Here is a 25,901-nt window from a genome sequence, read left to right on the forward strand (position 1 = left end):
CATTGGGTCTCATGGCAAGATATGACGAAACCAAAAATAATGGGAGGTTTGGGGTTCAAAGATTTTGAACTTTTTAATTTGGCAATGTTAGCAAGACAGGCCTGGCGCCTACTCCAACACCCGGAGTCGCTATGTGCACGGTTACTGAAGAGCATCTATTATCCACAGTCAACCATCCTCGATGCAACTCTAGGGGGCCACCCTAGTCAGATATGGAGGGCTATAGTTGAGGGGCGCGACACACTCAAACTTGGCCTGATCAAACGTATCGGCAATGGGGAAAGCACGAATATATGGGAGGAAAATTGGTTGCCCAGAGAGGAAATGATGAGACCATATGGCTGCATCAATGCAAATCCCCCTTTGATGGTCTCAGAAATAATGGACGCCACTTCGGTCTCATGGGATATGAATAAGCTGAATGCCACGTTCCTGAGTTTTGATGCAAAGGTGATTTCTAGTATCCCTTTATGTACTATGAATGTCCCAGATTTCTGGAGCCGGGCTCATGAGAGACGGGGCCAATTTTCAGTAAAGTCTGCATATAATATGCTAGTAACAATCAAGCAAAGGAGAGAAGCATGGCTATATGGATCAGCCGGGCCCTCATCTTCTCGCATGGAAGAGGGTTCATGGAAAACATTGTGGAAAGTTGAGGTTCCTTCAAAAGTCCGCATGTTTCTGTGGAGACTGGCCAAGCAATCTCTACCAACTGAGGATGTGAGGGCGCATCGCAACATGTCAACTTCGAGCACATGCGGCTTCTGCGGGGCTCCAGATTCGTGGCGCCACTCCCTCTTGGAGTGTACTATGTCCAGATGCACGTGGGCTCTGGTAGACGAGGAACTTGCCTGTTCTTTGGTTGCGTCTACTGAGATGAGAGCTAAGAGCTGCTTATTCAATCTACTCGACACTCTTTCTCACGAAAAGTTTGTCTCCTGACGGTAACATTATGGGCGATCTGGTCGTCCAGAAGAAAGGCGATACATGAGGCGATCTTCCAAACTCCCCATGCTACACATGCATTCATAAATCGCTTCATCGCTGATCTAGACCAAGTACGGGTGACTAAACCAACATCAAATACTGCACCAAGGATACATCAAGCAGCTCCAAGACCAAGCGCCCCACCTACCAATTATGCAAAGATCCATGTCGACGCAGCGGTTCCCACCGATAGAGGCGGATCGGCAGCAGCTATATGCCGGAACACCCAAGGAGCCTACCTAGGCAGCTCAGCTCTGATAATTGCTGGCGTTTGTGACGCAGCAACACTAGAAGCCATCGCATGTAGGGAAGCAATTGCCTTGGCCCAAGACCTTGGTCTACATCGATCCATTGTTTCCTCTGATTGCAGGCAAGTCATCGAGGACATTGCCAAAGGGAGCCAGGGTCCATATGGGGCTATTGTGGCGGATATCAAGACTAGAGCCATTCCTTTTTCTTGTAATTTCATTTTTAAAAGTCGGGTAGTTAATGTAGAAGCTTATAAACTAGCAAGATTTGCTCTTTCCCTTTCGAAGGGACGTCATGTGTGGCTTGGCCAGCCCCATGACCAAGTTTGTATCCCACCTCGTGTGGACTTTGATTAATAAATTGGCTTTCCCCTCAAAAAAAAGTTGTTTGTCGCAGAGAGCGGCATATAAGAGGTCCCAGACCCTAGTTCACCAAATCACAAATGGAGAAGTACTTGTTGCAAAGATCACTTCATTTTTTTTCGTAGATCTGTTTATTCAAAACGTTTTATTTCTTAAACCGTGCGTTCAAATCTTGAACCGCTTTCACTGTTGGATTCCTTGCGTCGAGATCTTCAAAAGTAGATCCCATGTTGATAGGTTTTGATGATTTTTTTTCACGAAAAAAAACCAACGAGAAAACCGAACCGGGAGCACGGGTTTTTTCTCTTTCCAAAAGAGGCACGCCCGTGCCTCTCACGAAATCACAACCGTGCCTCTCGCGGAAGCAAAACCGTGACTCTCACGGAAGGAAAAACACGTTTTTTCCGTTTCTGACGAGGCACGGCCGTGATTCTCGTGAAAGCACAACCGTGCCTTTTGCAGAAGCAAAACCATGACTCTCGCGAAAGAAAAAAAACAGAAAACTCATTTTTTTCCTTTCCGAGAGGCACGGCCGTGACTCTCGCGAAAGCACAACCATACCTCTCGCGGAAGCAAAACCGTGACTCTCTCGAAAGAAAAAAAGAAAACGCGTTTTTTTCCGTTCCGAGAGGCACGGCCGTGACTCTCGCAAAAGCACACCCGTGCCTCTCGTGGAAGCAAAATCGTGACTCTCGCGGAAGCAAAACCGTGACTCTCGTGAAAGAAAAAAAGACAAAAAACGCGTTTTTTTTTCGTTTTCGAGAGGCACGGCCGTGACTCTCGCGAAAGCAAAACCGTGCCTCTCACGAAAGGAAAACCATGACTCTCGTGGAAGGAAAAAAACGCGTTTTTCACGCAATTTTTTTTATTGAAAAGCTAAGGAGGACCGGTGAAAAACCAAAACGTCGAAAAAACCCGAAAAACCCGTTTGAAAAACCGAAAACGCGTGCGGAAAAATAAAAAAAAATCCGAAGGGAGCGCCCAAAGCGCGACACGTGGCGAATGGCTGAAAGCGCGTCAAGTGACATTGATCATTGCGAGGTTCTCGAAGAAGCGCTCGTTAACTTTCTTTTTTTTGAGAAATCTGTAAACTTTATTAAGTAGCAAGGTTCATGGGAATACAGATTATATCGGGCAAAATTGCAAGCCACACATGGCGCCCGGACGGAAGCGAGGAGGCTGCTTTGGCCAGAGAATGAGCTTCTCCGTTGTGCTCCCGCTTCTCATGTATAATATTGACTGACTGAAAAGCCCCACGGCGACAGTTTATCTCCCGGATGATCAATGCGTAACGGCATGAAGCTGCACTGGCAATGTTCGTAACCACTTCTGCGCAGTCCGTCGCAATACAGAAGGACGAGAGGTGAAGATCCGAGGCAAGGGACATTGCTTCGCTGCATGCCTGAGCTTCAAGCGATGCTGGCTCAACCAGCCCATCGTAAACAATTACAGAAGCACCAAGGTAATTCCCAGACTTGTCCCGGCACACAGCCGTGGCCGCTCCCCTGGCTCCATTCCTCGACAGGCCGCCATCAACATTAATCTTCATATCATGCTCAAGCGGAGGGAGCCATGCCGCTCGCGGAGGAACTGCTCTTGCATGTGTGTCCCTGCAGGTAACATGCAGTTCTCTGGTATGCATGCCATTAGGATTTGTTGGTGAGCGAGGTGGGATCTGTTCCAGGTCCTCCAGGAATTTCTTAATGAAGCAGGATGTGCTCATCGGACTCTGGTATTGATCGTCGTGGATAGCACGTCGTCGTGCCCACCAAATTGCCCACATAGTAACGATTACTCGAGTAAGATCTGCCTGCGGAAGTGTGTCAACTAACCAGAACATCCACAGCTTCGCATCATCCGTTTTGTTCGAAACAATGACCTCCGTTAGCTCTTCAAATGTCCTGTTTTTCAAATTTTGTTCACAAATTCAAAAAAAAGTTGAACTGGAATTTTTTCGTGTTCTGTAGAAGAATAGTCGGAAACTTAAAAAGTTGTTCATTTTGAAAAAAAGCTCCCACTACAAACTTTGTTCACAAATGCAAAAACGTTTCTAAGTTATGTTCAAAAGTTTCACAAATTAAAAAAATGTTCAGGAATTTCATAAATTGTTCAGAATTTTCAAAAAATGTTACTGCTTGCAAATTTTTCTCACAAAGTTAAATTATATTCTTGTTTTTTCTTAAAATTTGTTCTCAATTAAAAAAAATGTTTCACATGTTTCAAAGTTATTCACAAATTCAAACATTGTTTGCATTTGCAAAATCAAAATAGCATTTGTCAAGAAATGTTTTAAGAAAACTAATAATATTCCGAAATGCCGCTGCTATTAATTCTTAAACTTTTCTCAGGACATATTAGACGCATACCCTTACAAATTCGTTTGGCTAGCTACATCTGCTGGAGTACGATTCCAGCAAAGCGCACTGCATTTTTGTTTTTTTCCACAGCTCGTGCGCGGTTGCTACTACGTGGGCCGGCCCAGGTGGGGCACCCCCTGTGCAAAATGCGGGCTGTTTGCCGCAATAAGCGGCACATAGGAGGACTCTCTGTGCTCCACTTAAAAAAACTAGCATTTGGGCAGATTAAGGAAGACAGGAAGGCATGCGCTAGTTATAAACTAGCTCAGCAGGGCAGTCTTTGTGAAAAGGATATGGAAAATGGATTGAGTACTCCAAAGTTTCCCTCAAGAAAAAATGAGATTAGAGCATCTCCACTCGCCCCCCCAACAGGGCGCCTTTTTTAGCGTCGGCGGCAAAAAATCGGTCTAGTCACGCCCCCAAGATCGTTGTTTATCGATGGTTTGGGCCGAAATAATAGCCGGCGAACCCAAGCCGAACACAGCGCACAGGGGGGCGCCGGATGAAGCGAAAAGGCGCGTGGGCCCGCGTTGTTGGCGACACCGGCCGATTTCCCGCTGTTTTCTCCCCCTTCCCCTCCATTTTCCCCTTGTCCCTCCCTTCTCCCCCACCACTCCCTCTATTCTTCCCCAGATGCGCCGGCCATGCCGCCAAAGAAATATGCGGCTCCTCGCCTAGCAACCGATTGCGCCGTCCAGTGAAAACAGAGAAAGCCGAGGGCGCCGATGGCAAGGCCCCCACGCATGTCGAACGCCGAGTGGAAGGCCGACGTTCATCGCCGGGAGGCGGTCACCACCGACCGGCGGAACATGCCCATCATGAAGAAGGCCAGGGACGCGGCGTAGGCGGAGCAGGGAGAGGCGTCTCGCGCGGGGATGATGAACCTTCCGCCCGACCACTGCCCACAAGCCACGTGGGGGAGCTAGCAGAGCGTCACTTCGCCGGCCAACTTCTCGCCGCCACTATGGGGGTATGCGCCCTCGCCTGGCTACTCCGACGACGACGTGCATGGGCTTCAACCCCGACCCGCGCATACCCTCCCCCGCGTTCATCGGCGGCCTTAACACCCAGTACAACCACTCACCACCGGCATACTCAGGATCGCTTGCGCCACCTCTGCGCCGTGGCACCCTACCCTTCGCCCATGGCTCGGCTCCTTGGTTCAGCAGCACCGACGCCGACATGGACGAGATCATCACGAGCTCCTCTGTCGCCACCGCTTTGTGCCCTGGGTTCCGTGCGCAAGACGAGCAACGGACGCCGTCGTCGATATGGACGACGAGCTCGATGATGTCGAGGAGGAGGTGGAGGAGGAAGAACAGGCGGAGGCGGATCCAGAACCAGCGCCGAAAGGGAGAAAGAAGAAGCGAGTGCCCAATATCAGGCAGGGTGAACCTCGCGTCAAGTGGACATCCAAGGAAAACGAGTGCCTCGCTGAAGCATGGAAGACCGTCAGCATTGACCCGATCACCGGCTCGAATCAGAACGCCGATACGTACTGGAGAAGGATCAAGACGACGTTCGACGGGCGCAAGTTGGTCGACCCCGACTTATCCACCATCCACATGGATCGCGGCGAGAAGGCCATGGTGAACCATTGGGAAACCATCCAGGCGGCCTACAACAAGTGGCATGGGATCCTTGAGGAGGTCGCGGCTCGCCCGGAAAGCGGTGCCAACGTCGAGGGGGAGGTATGGCTAAGTCGCCGGCTCATTTCTTTTGCTGCGTTCTTCACCAATACTTGTTCTCCGGCTGTGCAGATGGTTCGGATGTTCAACATGTTTCACCAGGACAACCGCGACAAAGAGTTCAAATTCCTTCATGTGTTTTCCAGGATCGAGTCGTGCGAGAAGTGGATGGACTGTCGAATTGCGCCAAGACCAAGGAGACCTACAAGCCGGACACGCCTACCCCGGCGGCGGAAGAAGGGCGTCCTGATGGCTACAAAAGAGCAAAGGTGGCGAGGGACGCGGCACCAGCTGGCGAACGGCTACAATCATCGATCGAGTAGTGCATCGACGATGCCAAGAACAACGCCGCCAAGAGGGAGGAGAAGTCCCATGCGAGGTGGTCGGCGTTGATGATGAAGCAGAATGTCAAGCTCAACCTTCTCATGACGAACGTCGCTGCGAAGAAGAGGAACACTGACTTGGCGTTCTTGATGGTGGCAGACATGTCGACGATGGACGAGCAGGTGAGGGTGTGGTACCTGGCAGAGCGCGGCCTCATCTTGAACCAGATGCCCGGACCGGCGGCGACCACCGCCCCTATGCCGACGCCGACGCCGACGCCGAGCCCGAGCACTGAAGCCACGCCGATGCCGAGCCCGAGCACTGAAGCCACGCCGACACCGAGCCCGAGCACTGAAGCCATGCTCACCCAGACGCCGAGCCCGAGCATTGAAGCCACGCCGACACTGACGCCGACGCCCACCCCGACCAGTCCCACAGCAAAGGAGCCTGCTGTTTGATGCATTCCATGTCTATGATTCCTTCCTTTTGATCGCCGACCTGTGGCATGATGGTCGCCGACTTGTGGCATGATGATTGCCGAACCTGTAACATGATGGTCTTTGTTTCCGCCCTTTTCTCCCTATATTTTCATCTGCTCCCCCATCATAGCATCCCTCTTATGTTGCTTCACTTCTTCATCTTCTTACTCATGTAATTATATAGTGTACGCATTAGGACATCTAAAAAAAATCCTTTTTATGAAGTAGAATATATTAATATCAGGAAGATGTCAATTATACTCGGACTCTGCAACCACATGATATCAACAACCTATAAAGGGATTGAGAGTGTACACACCTAAATTATTATAAAATAAAATGATAAAAAAGTAACGAAGATCCATGCCAACGTCACAACAATCACCCTTAACAACACCAGGACTATCAAAATGGTTCTGCAAAACCATTGTTTCCAGGAAGAAAACGACACGCTAGCGCCGCTGTCATCAAATCCGACAATTAAGAGCCAGGCCATGAGTTTTCATCCTCAAGATCAAGTCTGGTAAAAACTCCAACCATTGCCTTCAACTAGGAAACAATCCGAACACCGCCATCGCTAAGTAAAACCACTTAAAGTCAAAACTAGAGTATTCACCTCGGAGCTCGAGCCGAGTGCCCCAGAAAGCATCCAAAACCACATGCGAAGTCTCCTTTCCCTAGAGGTTACTCTAGTGTCTTTCTCCTTCCCCCTCCTTTCTCATCGAATTGTGGTCTTGTCACTACTAGGAAACTGTGTATAAGCGGAGTGATATCACTCGCAGGCAGGCATGAGCAAACGCCACTACTAATCTAATCTCGCCAGATACTAGTGGCATGAGCAAAATCATATACCCGCTACATGTACTAAAATACTGATTGCCCACCACTGGTATTTGTGGTACCAGTGGCTGGCCCTATTTCTCGATCGCGACCAATAATATGGACCCAGATTTTTCCTAGATTAGCCATGAGTCAAGCCTTCCAGTGGTGGGTCCTCGAGCCCACCCACCCATGGGAGGATATTTAGCTAATTTTCTTTTTGGTGGTTTAATGTATTTTTTGTTTTAGTGTTTTATGTTTTATGGTATTGTATGGAAATTAGTTTGAACTTTGTAGAATTCATTATTTGCTAGTTTGAACTTTGTAGAATTCATTATTTGCTATATTTTAGAAATTCTATAAATAAATTTGTATTTAATTGGATACAATTCAAACTTGAATTGCAAATAAATTTAAAATGTTCCAAATTCTGAAAGAAATATCATATTGAAGGTAGTTAACATATATTTAGGTCTTATGAAACAAATGTTTGGTACTTTCAACCATGTAGACGCGAAATATCAAACACAAACTTAATTTTAGGTAAGTGGTTTATTGAATTTACAGAAGTGCATAGTAGATATCACACCACCTCTGCTGTGAGCTCCTCTTCCTACTCCTCTCCAACTCCTCTCGCCGCTCCTTCTCTCTAGACGATTGGGTCGCGTTCCTGATTGATGTGGAACCCTATGGGAAGGGCAAAGTTATGATCCAAAATATTGTTATGTTGCTCATAATCTTCATGGGACGATTCTTTGTTTTGAGTCGACTGTATGGATAATCTTGGAATGATATGTTGCTGCTTATTTTTGTTATAATAAACAGATAAATATGCTTGACCAAAACTTTTGGAAGCTTATTGGATGCTTATCTTGAATATTTTATGGCTGGTCTAAAATTATGTATTTAGCAACAGATGCAAAGCAAACAACATGCATGTCCTATCATTTTTAGCAAATTAATTGCTTGCTATTTCCACATCACTAGTCATCTACATCAGTAAGCGGAAAATGGTTGGCTAATCCTCTATGAGTAGATTGCTTCCCCACTACCAATGACATTCTTAAAACTCAGGCCTGGAACAACCATGTCGTTAGTGTCAAGTATTTCTCACACTAGTATAAGTCCAATAAAATGAGTTGTTAGTATACAAGTATTGCTCCAACATAAGGAAAGAATATTATTTTAACAAAAGGAAACAATACTGTTTTAACCTATAGGTAAGTGAACTAGTAACAAACAATCAAAGTTGATATTTTTTAGCTAAATATACTTAATAGTTGCTGCTTATCATGGTATTTTTTCCGATAATATCCATCTAAGGGTAATGCATGCATCAAAGATTAGGATGGTGCACACGAGGAAGATATACCTAGGTTCAGGCCCTTGGATGGAGGTAATACCCTACTTCCTTCTTGTTTGTATCGATGATGTAGCCCTGTATGAGAACTAGGGTTTGTATTTACAAGGGGTCGGTCAAAAGATTGTATAGGGTTTGTCATCTCAGATGTTTGGATGTGTAAGGTCCACCACTCGGGGGATCCCTACTGAGCCTTATATAGGTAGAGGTGGCAGGGTTACATGAATCCAAGTAGGCCAAGGAGTTTCCCTTTACTACCTTTGGTTGCAAACCATACCCGATTAATAAATGCCATATGCAGATGATTCCTAGCCTAATATGGAGAGGAGTCCTTTGTCTTGTCCAAGGTGGTGATGCGCTTCGGATTGTCGATGGACGTTGAGGCATGGGCTTGGTCTGCCCGGCTGTCGTTGGCCTCTTCTGTCCTCTGTAGCTACACCCGGTGGGCAAGCCACTAAGCTCTTTGGGCATGTACAATGGTGCTATCTTAGGAGTGTCACGTAGAATAAATGATGAGGTGGAGGAGAGATAACTCATAATAAAAGGCTTGTCTTCTCTTATTTAAGATAAGACAAGGGATGATCTCTTAGCATAATTTGTCTCACCATATTTTAAGGAATTGCTAGTTATTGAAGATAAGGCTAAAATATAACCCATTGTAGACATATTTTTTTGTCATCTCTAAATTACATGCAAAACTTAAGATAAGACTGTTTTATCAACCATTCTACATGCCCTCAATGATCTTGGCTAATGATATTTTTTGCTTCTCTGTATTTGAATGACGCACTTAGAGATAATGACTGTACTGAGTGTGTCCCATCATTTTGATCGGCAAACTTGTCGTGATAAGCTCAAACGTACCAAAAATTTGACTGTTAGGAATCTATGTTCTCAAGAGACCTTTGATCTGCGTAACAGATGAATTTTGAACTGGTTTTTATGTTAGATTATTTTCTCAGAGGGGAGGCATTCAGATGGATGGCGGCATCTCACCTTTGAGTTGGTATCTGGGCTTTGATCCTCCTCAAGTCCATCCATCATAACAAATTCGATGGAGCTCCGGCATAGAACCTTGTCGTTTCCTCGGGGCGGCGATGTTAGATTCTCTCCTTATGTCGCAACGACGACATATGGTGTCAGGCACTTCGGATCGACTCAAGGGTTCAACACCAGAACCGGCCTTTTTCTAATGGCGCAGCTCCCCACATCGCTGCATCCTTTTTTTTATCAAATTAGGATGACTACGGCTCTAGGGCCTTGGTCCTTAGGGTTATGTGCACGAAGATTTCGTGGTTGTCATCGACAAGGTCAAGCTGGCTACAGTAGGGGAATGGCAACAACAACGCGTCGGCGGTTCATTCTGCTAGTGTTATTGGTCATTCGGTGGTCCAGGGGACCATGCTGTAATTTTTATCATGTTAGGGATGCTTTATAATGGATCAGACCAACTTATTTGTAACCTCTAGTAGACCTTATTACTCAATGCACTAAACTAAGAGTGTTGCTATTTGTAAGTTGCATTAAAAAATCTATGTCGAGTGTTATTGGTCATTCGGTGGTCCAGGGGACCATGCTGTAATTTTTATCATGTTAGGGATGCTTTATAATGGATCAGACCAACTTATTTGTAACCTCTAGTAGACCTTATTACTCAATGCACTAAACTAAGAGTGTTGCTATTTGTAAGTTGCATTAAAAAATCTATGTCGATCCATTTTTTCAGTTGTTGGATCGAAATTCAGTGGATGGAAGTGCTTCCTTGTTAGGATCCCTGATGGCCAGATCAGCAGATCCACTGCCATGGGCACCAATTAGGAGGAAGACCGCGTCAACGCCAGGCCTCCTCGGATTAGCTAGCCAAACATGAGATATTTGGGACCTGACTGGCTCAATGACAAGACTCTACTTAAGGCAAGGATCACACATGAAACACATGCGGTTGGATCAGGCAACGGCTTGACATTGGTGGCTCCTTCTCCTTTCTCTGTTTACCTTTCCTTTGCCAGATCAGTGTGTATCAAACCTTGTTTACCTGTAACCCAGTGAATTTGAGAGAGAACCAGATCGAGAACGTAACATCTAGTATCAGTCGCCACCTACTACCCTTCCCCGCCACCATCAATCTAGATACTCATCAACGCAAGCAAGTGCACGAGCAGCTCGTTTCCAACATGGATCCTGAACTCAAGGCCTACCTCGACCGCATGAACGCGCAGGCGGCGGTGCGCTCCGACTCCATCCTTAAGGCCATGGCGGTGCAATCTACGTGAATCGACAATCTTGTCGCGTGGAAACCAGATCTGAAGTCCCACCTCACCGCCCCCGAGTCGATGGTGTCCACTCTGCGGCAGGCATGCTCCACACATGTCGCCGCTGCTGGTGAACCAGTGGCAGCTGATCCGATCCTGCCGTCTCCATATAAGGCGGCGGGCGAGGTTCACATGCCATTCAGCCATGGCGGCGGTTTCTCACCCGGGGTTCTTTGTCGGCATCCTTGCTGGTAACTCCCCAGGTCATGGGTTCGACTGCTCTTCCCGCTACACAAGTTTTTTATTCGCATGAACATTGCTCTTTCACGTTGGTAGGACAAACACCACCTAATTTTGGATTTCCTCCATTTACCGGCGAGAATCCGAAGCTATGGAGAACTCTTTGTGAACAATACTTCACATGTTTGTTGTGCAGGAATCATATTGGGTTCTGATGTCGATTTTGTATTGCTCGGGTGCACAGGCATATGGTTATAGTCATTTCAAAAGAAAATTGTAGGCATGAAATGGGAATCGTTTTCCATCCTAATTTGTACTCGTTTTGGTCGTGATAAGCATCAAATGCTTATCCATCAGTTCTATGCTATCAATCAGACATCTAGTGTAGCAGATTTTGTACAAAGATTCAAAGTGCTAATGAATCATTTGATTTTATACTCTGAAGATCCCACCCTCATTTTTTCCTGATGAGAAATGTGGAGGGTTTGCGGCATGATATCCATGTTGCGGTGATAGTTCAGCGACCACTGGATCTTGACACAGCGTGATCATTGGCTTTGCCCCAGGAGGAGGTAGCGGATGGTGAAAATATATCACCAGTAGACGTGTTTCATTACCGTCTGACAATGGCACCAACACGCCTTCCTATGATGCCACTCCATACAACCACTCAGCTGCAGAAGCACATTCATATGCCCGTGAATGTTGAAGACTGCAGAGGTACAAAGGCTGCTCGAGCACCCTCGGACAGTGCAGCGAGCAAACTTTCAGTTCTCAGAGCCTTCAGAAGAGCTTGTGGTTTGTGTTTTAAATGTGGAGAGCATTGGGGGTAAAGATCATACATGTTCAGCTTCAGTCCAATTGCATATTGTGGATGAATTGTGGGCTATTTAGTCAGGAGGATTTATTGGGTTCCACTCAAGACAATGCACAGTTATCTGATGAAGAAAATCTTTGCACATTGTCACACCACGCCATGGACAACTCCCCAGCTTCAATAGTCATTCAGTTGCATGAGTATATACAAAGCCATGAGGTTTTATTACTTATTGATTCAGGTAGTTCCACCTATTTGTGGATTTTCAGTTATCCAAGAAATTGTCAGGTATTCAAGATCTTTCCAAACCCTGCAATGTCAAGATAGCAGATGGAGCTCTCCTGTCATGTACTCAGTTTATACCTGATTGCCACTTGATGTCACAAGGGCATGAGTTTGAGACAAATTTCAGAATCTTATCCCTGGGAGCATATGATGCTTTTCTGGGTATTGATTGGTTGAGGAAGCACAATCCTATGAATGTGGACTGGGTTAAACAACACTTGTAGATTTCTACACCACGAGGACTTGTTTCTCTGCAAGCTACTGCATCTGACCGATTCCAATGCTTTGTGATATCAGTCTGAGATCTGTTGCAAAGATGCAAACAGGGAGCAGTTGCTCATGTGGTGCACCTCTCAGTTTTGTCAGACAATTCAGTCGCACAGACACCAATACCCTCTGAGATTTTCCGGTTGCTGGAACAATTCAAACTAGCTTTTGATGATCCCAAGGCATTGCCTCCATGCAGAGAATGTGATCATCGAATACCACTTATGCCTAGGGCACAACAAGTAAACCTTAGACCATATCGATACAAGCCTGACTTGAAAAGTGAAATTGAGAGACAGATCAAAGAATTACTGGTTGCCGGAATTATCCGGCGAAGTGCTAGTCCTTTTTTGTCTCCATCCCCGCTAGTTAAAAATAAAGATGGCACCTAGCGTCTTTGTGCAGATTGTCGTTGTCTGAACTCAATGACAATTATCAGTAAGTACCCCATGCGAGTGATTGATGAACTCCTCGATGAGTTAATAGGAGCCAGCTAGTTTTCTAAGCTCGATCTTCGAGTTGGGTATCATCAGATTCATTTGGCTAAGGGTCAAGATTTCAAGACAGCGTTTCAGACGCATTTAGGGCATTGGGAGTATTAGGTCATGCCTTTCGATCTAGCAGCTAACCCTCCAACATTCTTGGGAGCTATGAATTCAACATTGCATCCTCTCCTGTGCAAGTGTCGTTGTTTTCTTTGATGACATCCTAGTCTATAGTAAGGTGTTGTCGGATCACGTCAAACACTTGAAGGTAGTTCTTCAGTTATTACAAGCAAATTAGTGGCAAGTCAAGCAGTCCAAATGTTTTTTCGATCAGAATGCTATTTCATCTTTGGGCCATGTCATCATCAGTCAAGTGGTTGCAACATATCCTAGCAAAATAGCTACAACTGCATAATGTCCAACACCAACTATTGCCAAGGAGGTTCGCAGCTTTCTGGGGTAAGGATGATACTACCACAAGTTTGTCCAACACTTTGGTATTATCGCAAGGCGTTATTCAATCTTCTGAAAAAATATCACGTTTGTCGGGACTGAATTGACTCAGGAGGCTTTTGAGTTACTTAAGCAAAAGCTCGTTTTTGCACCAATGTTGCAATTACCTGATTTCTCCAAGTCCTTTACAGTGGACACAGATGCATGTGAGTATGGAGTTGGTGCAGTTCTACAACAGAATAGTCACCCATTGCATTCATGAGTAAACCATTGGTCCCTAAGAACAGAGGTCTCTCTATCTATGAAAAAGAGTGTTTTGCAATCTTAATGGCAGTAGAGCAATGGCGATCTTATTTGCAAAATGATGAATTCCTCATTCAAATAGATCAGTGCAACCTAGTTCACTTATATGACCAGAGACTTTCCACACCTTGACAACAAAAGGCTTTCACCAAGTTATCGGGGCTCCGCTGCAAAATTGTTTATAGGCAAGGTAAAACGAACAACACTGCTATTGCTTTGTCGGTCTTTCAACCAGCATGACTAGATGACATTGTGGCAAGCTACAACTCCAACCCTCAAGTCCAAACAATTATGACCAAACTGTCTATAGGCCCCGATAAGAAAACAGATTCTATATGGATAAAGGTCTTCTCCAATTCCTAAAAAGAATATGGCTGGGTCGTGCTCCTCAACTCCAACAGTGCATTATCATGGCGTTCCATGACGATACATGGGGGGAGGGGGCACTCTTGTTTCACAGTGACTTACAGTCGTATGAGATAGTTGTTTGCTTGGCCAAAATGAAGTCTCAGATTCACCAATATATACAGACTTGTGCCATATGTCATTAGGTCAAACCAGAAAGGATCAAGTATCCAGGTCTTTTGGAGCCCTTACCTATTCCCGAGGAAGCATGAGAAGTTTTCAGAATGGATTTCATTGACGGTTTACCCTAATCAGAGAACTATAACTACATGTTGGTCATTGTTGATAAATCCACCAAGTATGCACACTTTGTGGGTTTGAATCATCCTTTTATAGTAGCTAAGGTGGCACAAGCTTACCTGGAAATTGTACAATCCCGATGCAGTTTTCACCAGTCACTTTGGAAGGAACTCTTCAGGATCATCAGGACTGAGCTGAACATGAGTACACCCTACCATACAGAGACTGATGGCCAAACAGAACGGGTCAATCAGAGTTTAGAAATTTATCTGCGCTGCTTTGTCCATGTGCACCCCAAGAAGTGGAGCTTTTTCCTTCCCCTTGCAAAGTTGTGGTATAACTCCAGGTACCATTCTGCCATCAAGACCTCCCCATTCGTAGCAAACTATGACAGAGAGCCAAGACACTGCGCTATATAGGCAACTTCTACTTGCAAGATACCGGGGCTAAAAGATGGCTTAAGGAGAGAAAAATGATGCACCAAATCCTTAGTCAACACCTACATCGTGTCAGAAAAGTGATGAAACATCAAACCGACAAGAAAGACACAGACATAAAATTTGCCATCGGTGATAGAGTTTTTGTCAAACTCCAGCCCTATGTTCAAACTTCTATGCACAAGAGAGTAATTCATAAGCTAATATTCAAATACTTTGGAACTTAATTGTTCAAGCAGTGAACCCAGTTACATACAAATTGGCATTACCAGAGGAATCAAAAGTACACCATGTATTTCATGGGTCACTCTTGCGCAAGGCACTACTACCAGGTACTATTGCTTCAACTGAACTTCCTCCATCCACGGACGAGCTCATTTCACTTGTGGAAGTGTTGAATCGTCGCTGGCATCACACACCCCAAGGGTGACGTGAACAAGTGCTTGTCAGCTAGTTCGATCTTGCTTTTGTGGACGCCACTTGGGAGGATGCTGTGAAGATCAAGCAACAATTTCCCGATTCCACGACTTGGGGGCAAGCCGTCGCTCAGGGCATGGCCAATGCATAGCCCCAGGGTGATGCCTCATATGTCATGTAGGATCGGATAATAAAAAAAGTAGGTTCGGATGGGGAAGCGGGATCCTCTCCAGGAGGCGGGTGCTTAGAGACAAAAAGTGTGGTCCAGTGCATAAAGTTGGAAAAGTTGAAATGGAGAGGGGGGATGCATGTGTAGTGAGAGTCACTTTCTATTCTTTGATGAGGTCCACTAGTAATAGCTTGCATTGGGGAGAAAAAAAATCAACACATATGCTTCAAAGTACTTTTTGTCATGAGACATATATATCCATATACTACCATTGTACATGCCCTCAAGAAGAGAGGGATGTTAGATCCCTGATGGCCAGATCAGCAGATCCACTGCCACGGGGACCTATCAGGAGGAAGACTGCGTCATGGCTAGGCCTCCTTGGATCAGCCAGCCAAACAGGAGATATGTTGGACCTGACTGGCTCAATGAGAAGAGGGCCCCAGTGACCTCAAGACTTAGAGCTACTTAAGGCAAAAGGATCACACACGAAAAGGCATCCGATTGGATGAGGCAACGACTCGACATCGCCAGCTCCTTCTCCTTTCTCTGTTTACATTTCCTTTCCTAGAACAGCGTGTATCAAACCTTGTTTACATGTAACCCAGTGAATTCAAGAGAGAACTAGATCGGGAACGTAACATTCTTCCTTCCCCAACCAACTCTTTCCCCCTCGCGACCCCACCCTCATACCCCTGATCGTCTCTACCTGCGGCCAGTGACGCTGCCACACTCCGCTCGCCGACCCATTTTGCGCGAGCCGTACATTGCGGCAAGTGGTACTCACTGAGAGTGTGCCGGACTGGAGTGTTACCCAGTCCCGCCTATGTGGTTTTGGATGGGGCATCCGGCGTTAGATGTTAGGCTTTTGTGTAATGTCTGTTTGATATTTGGTCCGAATATTTGGCACACCTTCATCAAGAGGATAGGAGTAGCGACAGGTGTCGTCTAGATGGTGGCCTCGGGCTTACTGTTGTATTTATTTGTAAGGTCTTTGTGAATAATAAATAATATGGCCGCACCGCATGCATCTTCTAGATGCAGAGGCCGAGGGTGATTCATCTTCTAATTTTTTTTTACCCAAGCCGTATTGCTGTCGCCTTACCTTCCGCTAAACTCCCACAAGGTTCCATCGCCAACAACCTCCCCGTAGCCTACCCGCATCTGAACACATCATCAACCTCTGATTCACCTCCACCGGCAACGTTGTCCAGGCTCCAGGTCGCTCGTGGCTCGGCCTCGCCGGCGTCCCCGTGCCTCACAGCCCCATCTTCGCCTCGGGGTTGCGCAAATCGACTGTCTTTTTTCGATCAACTCAAATCGACTGACACGAGTTGCAAATTCGGGTAACTTGCCAATAGCAAACACGCTAAACTAATGATGCAATCAGTGGAGGAATATTAGGAGGACATGGAACAACGAAAAGTAGGTCCAACTGCTTCCGTTCTTGGATGCACGTTTTGGCAAAGAATCGAAACGACCCACTCTCACACGGACCGCATGTACGTGTTTTTTTTCTAGGCTGACCGCATGTACGTGTTATTGCCACAAAATGATGCTCGGTACAGCTAAATTATGTGGGTAAAACGATAAGTGCTCAATTTCACTAGTCAATTGAACAAAAAATAGACCAATTGACCTCACCTTCTTTATCTTTTTTAAAAATGAAATTAGAAATGATAATGATTATGAAATAAAAAACTCATATCATAATTTTTTTTCATTATTGTGAATCCACTCCAATCGAATATTGAATAATCAAATTCTTCAATTAAAATTCAAAGTTTTCGAGATCTTTAAAAAAGTGGATTAATCGGACGAGGACAAAAAGATTCGGATGGTTAGGATCTTGTGACAGAATCGACCTAGGGTTCACGTCCTAGGCTTGACACTGTGCTCGTATGTCTCTTAATTTATTTCAGACTTTTTGGTAATGTTTATTTAGTAAGAGATGACATTATTGCTGACTATAAGACGTTTGTAGTGACTTCATTAATCCTAAGATGTTAGATGTGCATTTTGTGAGCATATGCTATTTTACTGTGTTAAAAAATGAACGAAAGATACCGTAGGCAGAAACGAAAAAAGACCAAGTTGTTTCACGATGATCAATCACTGGGTGATTGGACCACACACATCAAGCCCCTATATGAATGAGGGCTTTCGCTCTCTGTGTCGAAATGTAGACATCATCAAGGTCCGAATAGCTGTTGGACTCTCTCGTTTCAGCCGAGATATGAGACCTACGTTGCAGCTGAGTATGGGCAGGAACAGAGGAGTGGCATCTAGTCGAAATCGAAACCACAACAACACGCACGGCCGGCAGACATAGCGGGGAAAAAAATATGGCGGCCACTAGCGAGACGTGATTACTCTCGTCGAGTTGGGTCCTCTATGTTTCTAGAGAAAAGCAAAATCCAACAACAATATTCCCTCAATTTCCTAAATTTGCCGACTAGCTGCCTAGCTAGGGTTAGCATCTCTTACACGAAAAGTATATCTGCATATGTATAAAAGAGACTCGCGAGGATGCACACACGAATACACACAGCTTTCACTTTCACTTTCACTTTCGCAGCTGCGCCAAGGAAAAGAAAAGAAGATGTCTCGATTCCCATGTATGCACTACTCGATCATATCCCGAACCAAAACGCTCTCTTGATTTCTTCCCGAAACCACCACACACACGTCCATCAGCAGCTCGCGAGCTCAGCTGGTACGCAGGCACACCATGCGGCGGCTCAGCGACGCAGGGGAGGCCACGCCGCTGGTCACCCCCGCGGCGGCCGCGGCGGCGGGCGGCACCTTGGCATCGCCGGCCGCTGCGGGGAGCAACGCCAACTTCGACGCCAACATGGTGATCATCCTGGCCGCGCTGCTCTGCGTTCTCATTTTCGCGCTCGGGCTCAACTCCGTCATCCGCTGCGTGCTCCACTGCGGCCGCCGGCTCGCGCCGTCGTCGAGCCTCGCGGCCAGCGCCACCACGGCGAGGACGACGACATCCGTGCACGTGCAGGCGGGGCTCAAGAGGAAGGCGCTGAGGAAGATACCCGTGGAGGTGTACGGCGGAGCCAAGTCGTCCGGCGGCGCCCTCCCAGTCACGGCCACGGAGTGCGCCATCTGCCTCGGCGAGTTCGCCGACGGCGAGAAGGTACGCGTGCTCCCGCGGTGCCACCACGGATTCCACGTCCGCTGCATCGACATGTGGCTCGCCACGCACACCTCCTGCCCCAACTGCCGGGCCTCGCTCGCTGAGGACGGCGCCGCCGCTGCCAACGGCGGAGGGAGATAGCGCCGGACAGGGTACGGGTTTGTAATTTCTTCTAGTTAGGGAACTAAAGTGAAACGTTGCACCGCTGCTTTGCTTCCTCACTAGTGTGTCTTTGGTCTGATTTTGGTTTTCGTACGGGTGGTACATGTAAATTAGTATTTACATTTTGCGATGATAGAAGGGGCTTGATGCAAATGTTCCTCGTGTCCTTTTCATTTTGGGTTGGAGCATACGATATTTTTTTTGTCATGATTCTCCCATTTTATAACTTTCTTTAAAGATGATTCGATGTTCCATTTTTTGTGTTCTAAGATGAGTAGTATTGCGCTGTTCTTTTGGTTACCCAACAGCCAAGACTTTCCCAATGGACATGTCTTTTTCTCAAATAATGTTGTCTAGTGACATTTTCCTATTTACTATCTGCACGTTGCTGAACAGATATTAGTAGCTTTATTTATTACTCTTATCTATAATAATGATTATTTCTTGTTTTCTGGAAAAAGTAAATAATGAGTTTCTGTTCACTAATAACATATAATAGTGTGTTTTTCACATAATAATAATAATAATTTATATTGTCCTTGTTAACTTGTGTTCAAAGCATGGTATTTCTAACGAATGAAAGAAAATAAGCAAAGAACAGTAGTAAAATATAAGTATACCTTCTCTGGCCGGTCACCGCCAATAGGTATATCTTCTCTAGCTGGTCACCATTGATAGGCCTTAGACCATCTCCAACAGATCTTATAAAAACCTTTTCGTAAAAGTGCTTTTATGGGATGATCACATAATTTGTCGGAATTGCAGAAAGCTACTTTTCTCAGTTCCCGTAAAATTTCTTCGCCTAAAATCTTGTTTTCCTTTTTTCCCACTAAACATCATTGGGACGCAAGCCGGTGACGCAGCGTTGGGAAGTGTGGCAACAGGCGCTGGAGCAGGCGGACCGGTGAGGTGGTACAACTTGGGAGGCGCGTCGACGATCGTCTCGATGAGGCGGGGAAGTGGAGGCAGGCATGCTAGCGGCGGCGGCCGGCATGGTGGAGCTGAGCACCGGAGGCGGCCGTCCTAGCGGTGGCATGGTGACGCGGCGGAGAGGAGCGACGAAGGGGCAACACGGCGGCGCAGGGCACACATCCTGAACTTTCATGCGGGTTTTTACCCGTCAAATTATACGGAAAGGGCTATCTTTTTGTGGTTAAGGGAAGGTGGGGGTGGTTTTACGGGTCCTTTAAAATATTTCTAGGTTCATGGGAGCTATTGGAATTGCTCTTAGTGTGTTTGTCAACGGTACATTTGACTATTGATAAGGGTGATGCCAACAGATGATCTAGTTTCAGTGAAAATAATCACCACTCGTGCAAAAATTAAATATTGGTCCGCGGTGGCATTGTTATCATGACTGTCGAACGAGAGCTAAGTGTTCTGTCTATTAATACAGTGATGAAGGTACAAATATTCTACCCGACAGTGGGAGAACATCCGTGTAAACAAGCCCACATTTTGCACCCAGGTATAAAACTCCTCTCCTATATAACATAATCCCTTCCACTTCTACACCTCTTTCAATGTATCTCTCCATTTCTCTATCGATCCATCTCTGTCTTCTCTTCGTTGTTTCTCCTTACCCTCCCCAGTGCCCCTCCCAATCTTGTAGTTTGTAATTCACCCTAATTAATCCGTTCATCGTAAAGGACCTCCATCTTCGTTGCTCTCTCCATCATTGCAGTTTTCTCATTCTCGCTTATATCCCCACGAAGCTCAAGCTCCTAGTCCACATGGGCATGTCCATTGATGACCATATTTCTGCGCTCATTCAACCATTGTTTAAATAGGATAATCCGAGATTTCCTGATAGAATAACTCTGATATCGATACTAAGGACTAATGGATGTAAGAAATTGTGAAATCATCTATTTAATGGGTTCCAATAGGAAATGGGCTCAACCATGAAAGATTATCATCGCATAGAAGGAAATACAAAGTTAGGTGAAGAAGACAAGTCAATAGGAGGCGTAACAAGCTACCCAGAGTGCGAGATGACGCATGGTACGGGTGTGCCTGCTTGTAGTAATGGCCGTACCGCACGCCACATGCTTCAGGCCGTCCATCTAAACAACTTCAGTAAACAGGGCTACATCAGAATCTCCACAGGGAGGGGCGCACTGATACGTCCATTTTGCATCATGTTTTCCTACTATTATTTATGATGTTTTAATCCATAATAATGCTTTCTGGAGTAATTCTAATGCCTTTTATCCCATACTATGCAAGGTATACACAAAGAGGGAGAATTCCGGCAGCTGGAAATCTGGACCTGGAAAAGCTACGTCAGGCTACCTATTCTGCACAACTCCAAACAAGCTGAAACTTCACGAAGAATTTTTATGGAATATATGAAGAATATTGGAGCAAATAAGTACCAGAGGAGGCCCACCAGGTGGGCACAACCCACCTGGGCGCGCCAGGGAGCCCAGGCACACCCTGGTGGCTATTGCTCACCCAGGCCCACCTCCGGTGCCCATCTTCTAGTATATAAGTCATTTTGACCTAGAAAAAAAAATAAGGAGAGAACTTTCGGTACAGAGCGCCGCTGTCTCGAGGCGGAACTTGGGCAGGAGCACTTTTTCCCTCCGGCGGAGCGATTCCGCCGGGGGAACTTCCCTCTCGGAGGGGGGAATCATCGTCATCATCATCATCAACAACTCTCCCATCTTGGGGAGGGCAATCTCCATCAACATCTTCAACAGCACCATCTCAACTCAGAACCTAGTTCATCTCTTGTGTTCAATCTTGTTACCGGAACTATAGATTGGTGCTTGTGGGTGACTAGCAGTGTTTATTACATCTTGTAGTTGATTACTATATGGTTTATTTGGTGGAAGATTATATGTTCAGATCCAATATGCTATTTAATACCACTGTGATCTTGAGCATGATTATCATTTGTGAGTAGTTACTTTTGTTCTTGAGGTCACGGGAGAAATCATGTTGCAAGTAATCATGTGAATTTGATATGTGTTCGATATTTTGATAGTATGTATGTTGTGATTTCCTTAGTGGTGTCATGTGAACGTCGACTACATGACACTTCACCATACTTGGGCATAAGAGAATGCATTATGGAGTAGCAATTAGATGATGGGTTGCGAGAGTGACAGAAGCTTAAACCCCAGTTTATGCGCTATTTCGTAAGGGACCGATTGGATCCAAAAGTTTAATGCTATGGTTAGAATTTATTATTAATACTTTTCTCGTAGTTGCGGATGCTTGCGGGAGGTTTAATCATAAGTAGGATGTTTGTTCAAGTAAGAACAATACCTAAGCACCGGTCCACCCACATATCTAATTATCAAAGTAGCAAACACGAATCAAACCAACATGGTGAAAGTGACTAGATGAAAATCCTGTGTACCCCAAGAACGCTTTGCTTATCATAAGAAACTGTTTTGGCCTGTCCTTTGCCTCAAAAGGATTGGGCTACCTTACTGCACTTTTGCTACTATTATCTTATCTGCTCGTTACAAATTATCTGGCTATCAAACTACTCTGTTACTTACAATTTTAGCACTTGCAAACATTACCTTGCTGAAAACCACTTGTCATTTCCTTCTGCTCCTCGTTGGTTCGACACTCTTACTTATCGAAAAGAGCTACAATTGATCCCCTATACTTGTGGGTCATCATGTTGGGGAACGTAGTAATTTCAAAATTCTCCTACGCACATGCAAGATCATGGTGATGCATAGCAACGAGAGGGAAGAGTGTTGTCCACGTACCCTCGTAGACCGAAAGCGGAAGTGTTAGCACAACGGGTTGATGTAGTCGTATGTCTTCACGATCCGACCGATCAAGTACCGAATGCACGGCACCTCCGAGTTTTGCACACGTTCAACTTGATGACGTCCCTCGAACTCCGATCCAGCTGAGTGTTGAGGGAGAGTTTCGTTAGCACGACGGCGTGGTGACGATGTTGATGTTCTACCGACGCAGGGCTTCGCCTAAGCACCGCTACAGTATTATCGAGGTGGACTATGGTGGAGGGGGGCACCGCACACGGCTAAGAGACAATCAACTTGATCAACTTGTGTGTCTAGAGGTGCCCCCCTGCCCCTGTATATAAAGGAGCAAGGGGGGAGGCGGCCGGCCTAGGAGGAGGGCGCGCCAAGGGGGGAGTCCTACTCCTACCGGGAGTAGGACTCCTCCTTTCCTTGTTGGAGTAGGAGAGAAGAAAAGAGGAGAGGGAGAAGGAAAAGGGGGCTGCACCCCTTGTCCAATTCGGACCAGAGGGGGGGGGGGCGCAGGCCTCCTTCCTTTTGGCCTCTCTCCTCTATTCCCGTATGGCCCAATAAGGCTCATATACTCCCCGGCGAATTCCCGTAACTCTCCGGTACTCCGAAAAATACCCGAATCACTCGGAACCTTTCCGAAGTCCGAATATAGTCGTCCAATATATCGATCTTTACGTCTCGACCATTTCGAGACTCCTCGTCATGTCCCCGATCTCATCCGGGACTCCGAACTCCTTCGTACATCAAAACACATAAACTCATAATATAACCGTCATCGAACTTTAAGCGTGCGGACCCTACGGGTTCGAGAACTATGTAGACATGACCGAGACACGTCTCCGGTCAATAACCAATAGCGGAACCTGGATGCTCATATTGGCTCCCACATATTCTACGAAGATCTTTATCGGTCAAACCGCATAACAACATACGTTGTTCCCTTTGCCATCGGTATGTTACTTGCCCGAGATTCGATCGTCGGTATCTCAATACCTAGTTCAATCTCGTTACCGGCAAGTCTCTTTACTCGTTCCGTAATACCTCATCCCGCAACTAACTCATTAGTTGCAATGCTTGCAAGGCTTAAGTGATGTGTATTACCGAGTGGGCCCAGAGATATCTCTCCGACAATCGGAGTGACAAATCCTAATCTCGAAATACGTCAACCCAACAAGTACCTTCGGAGACACCTGTAGAGCACCTTTATAATCACCCAGTTACGTTGTGAGGTTTGGTAGCACACAAAGTGTTCCTCCGGTAAACGGGAGTTGCATAATCTCATAGTCATAGGAACATGTATAAGTCATGAAGAAAGCAATAGCAACATATTAACGATCGAGTGCTAAGCTAATGGAATGGGTCAAGTCAATCACATCATTCTCCTAATGATGTGATCTCGTTAATCAAATGACAACTCATGTCTATGGTTAGGAAACATAACCATCTTTGATCAACGAGCTAGTCAAGTAGAGGCATACTAGTGACACTATGTTTGTCTATGTATTCACACATGTATTATTTTTCCGGTTAATACAATTCTAGCATGAATAATAAATATTTATCATGATATAAGGAAATAAATAAGAACTTTATTATTGCCTCTAGGGCATATTTCCTTCAGTCTCCCACTTGCACTAGAGTCAATAATCTAGTTCACATCGCCATGTGATTTAATACCAATAGTTCACATCATCATGTGATTAACACCCATAGTTCACATCGACATGTGACCAATACCCAAAGGGTTTACTAGAGTCAATAATCTAGTTCACATTGCTATGTGATTAATACCCAAAGAGTACTAAGGTGTGATCATGTTTTGCTTGTGAGAGAAGTTTAGTCAACGGGTCTGCCACATTCAGATCCGTAAGTATTTTGCAAATTTCTATGTCAACAATGCTCTGCACGGAGCTACTCTAGCTAATTGCTCCCACTTTTAATATTTATCCAGATTGAGACTTTGAGTCATCTGGATTAGTGTCAAAACTTGCATCGATGTAACCCTTTACGACGAATCTTTTGTCACCTCCAGAATCGAGAAACATATCATTATTCCACTAAGGATAATTTTGACCAATGTCTAGTGATCTACTCCTAGATCACTATTGTACTCTCTTGTCAAACTCAGGGTAGAGTATACAATAGGTTTGGTACACCGCATGGCATACTTTATAGAACCTATGGCTGAGGCATAGGGAATGACTTTCATTCTCTCTCTATCTTCTGCCGTGGTCGGGTTTTGAGCCTTACTCAACTTCACACCTTGTAACACAGGCAAGAACTCCTTCTTTGACTGTTCCATTTTGAACTACTTCAAAATCTTTTCAAGGTATGTACTCATTGAAAAAATTATCAAGCATCTTGATCTATCTCTATAGATCTTGATGCTCAATATGTAAGCAGCTTCACCGAGGTCTTTCTTTGAAAAACTCCTTTCAAACATTCCTTTATGCTTTGCAGAATAGTTCAACATTATTTCCGATCAACAATATGTCATTCACATATACTTATCAGAAATGATGTAGTGCTCTCACTCACTTTCTTGTAAATACAGGCTTCATCGCAAGTCTGTATAAAACTATATGCTTTGATCAACTTATCAAAGCGTATATTCCAACTCCGAGATGCTTGCACCAGTCCATAGATGGATCGCTGGAGCTTGCATATTTTGTTAGCAGCTTTAGGATTGACAAAACCTTCTGGTTGCATCATATACAACTCTTCTTTAATAAATCCATTAAGGAATGCGGTTTGTTTATCCATTTGCCAGATTTCATAAAATGCGGCAATTGCTAACATGATTCGGACAGACTTAAGCATAGATACGAGTGAGAAACTCTCATCGTAGTCAACACCTTGAACTTGTCGAAAAACTTTTTGCGACAATTCTAGCTTTGTAGATAGTAACACTACTATCAGCGTCCGTCTTCCTCTTGAAGATCCATTTTATCTCAATGGCTCGCCGATCAATGGGCAAGTCAATCAAAGTCCATACTTTGTTCTCATACATGGATCTCATCTCAGATTTCATGGCCTCAAGCCATTTCGCGGAATCTGGGCTCATCATCGCTTCCTCATAGTTCGTAGGTTCGTCATGGTCAAGTAACATGACCTCTAGAACAAGATTACCGTACCACACTGGTGTGGATCTCACTCTGGTTTACCTACGAGGTTCGGTAGTAACTTTATCTGAAGTTACATGATCATCATCATTAGCTTCCTCACTAATTGGTGTAGGAGTCACAGGAACAGATTTCTGTGATGAACTACTTTCCAATAAGGGAGCAGGTACAGTTACCTCATCAACTTCTACTTTCCTCCCACTCACTTCTTTCGAGAGAAACTCCTTCTCCAGAAAGGATCCATTCTCAGCAACAAATGTCTTGCCTTCGGATCTGTGATAGAAGGTGTACCCAACAGTTACTTTTTGGTATCCTACGAAGACGC

The 25,901-nt window shown here is 45.4% G+C and overlaps 1 protein-coding gene across 4 annotated transcripts; it reads left to right on the top strand.

The window, feature by feature from the left end:
* The first annotated feature begins 17,925 nt into the window (after positions 1–17,925).
* Positions 17,926–21,582, top strand: LOC125551128 (RING-H2 finger protein ATL74). 4 transcript variants are annotated; one of them, XM_048714287.2, is made up of 2 exons: positions 17,926–18,698; positions 20,938–21,582. In XM_048714287.2, exon 1 carries the CDS (start codon positions 18,127–18,129, stop codon positions 18,685–18,687), a length of 561 nt encoding a protein of 186 aa, XP_048570244.1. In that variant the 5' UTR covers positions 17,926–18,126; the 3' UTR covers positions 18,688–18,698; positions 20,938–21,582. The 4 variants fall into 4 exon arrangements, with proteins under 4 accessions (XP_048570244.1, XP_087374112.1, XP_048570242.1 ...); XM_087517986.1 differs by lacking the exon at positions 20,938–21,582 and adding an exon at positions 20,105–20,120; XM_048714285.2 differs by lacking the exon at positions 20,938–21,582 and adding an exon at positions 19,560–20,062.
* The last annotated feature ends 4,319 nt before the right edge of the window (positions 21,583–25,901 follow it).

The sequence above is a fragment of the Triticum urartu genome, chromosome 4A, assembly GCF_056163025.1.
Source record: "Triticum urartu cultivar PI428250 chromosome 4A, HENAU_Tu73, whole genome shotgun sequence".
In the NCBI taxonomy this organism is placed as follows: Eukaryota; Viridiplantae; Streptophyta; class Magnoliopsida; order Poales; family Poaceae; genus Triticum; species Triticum urartu.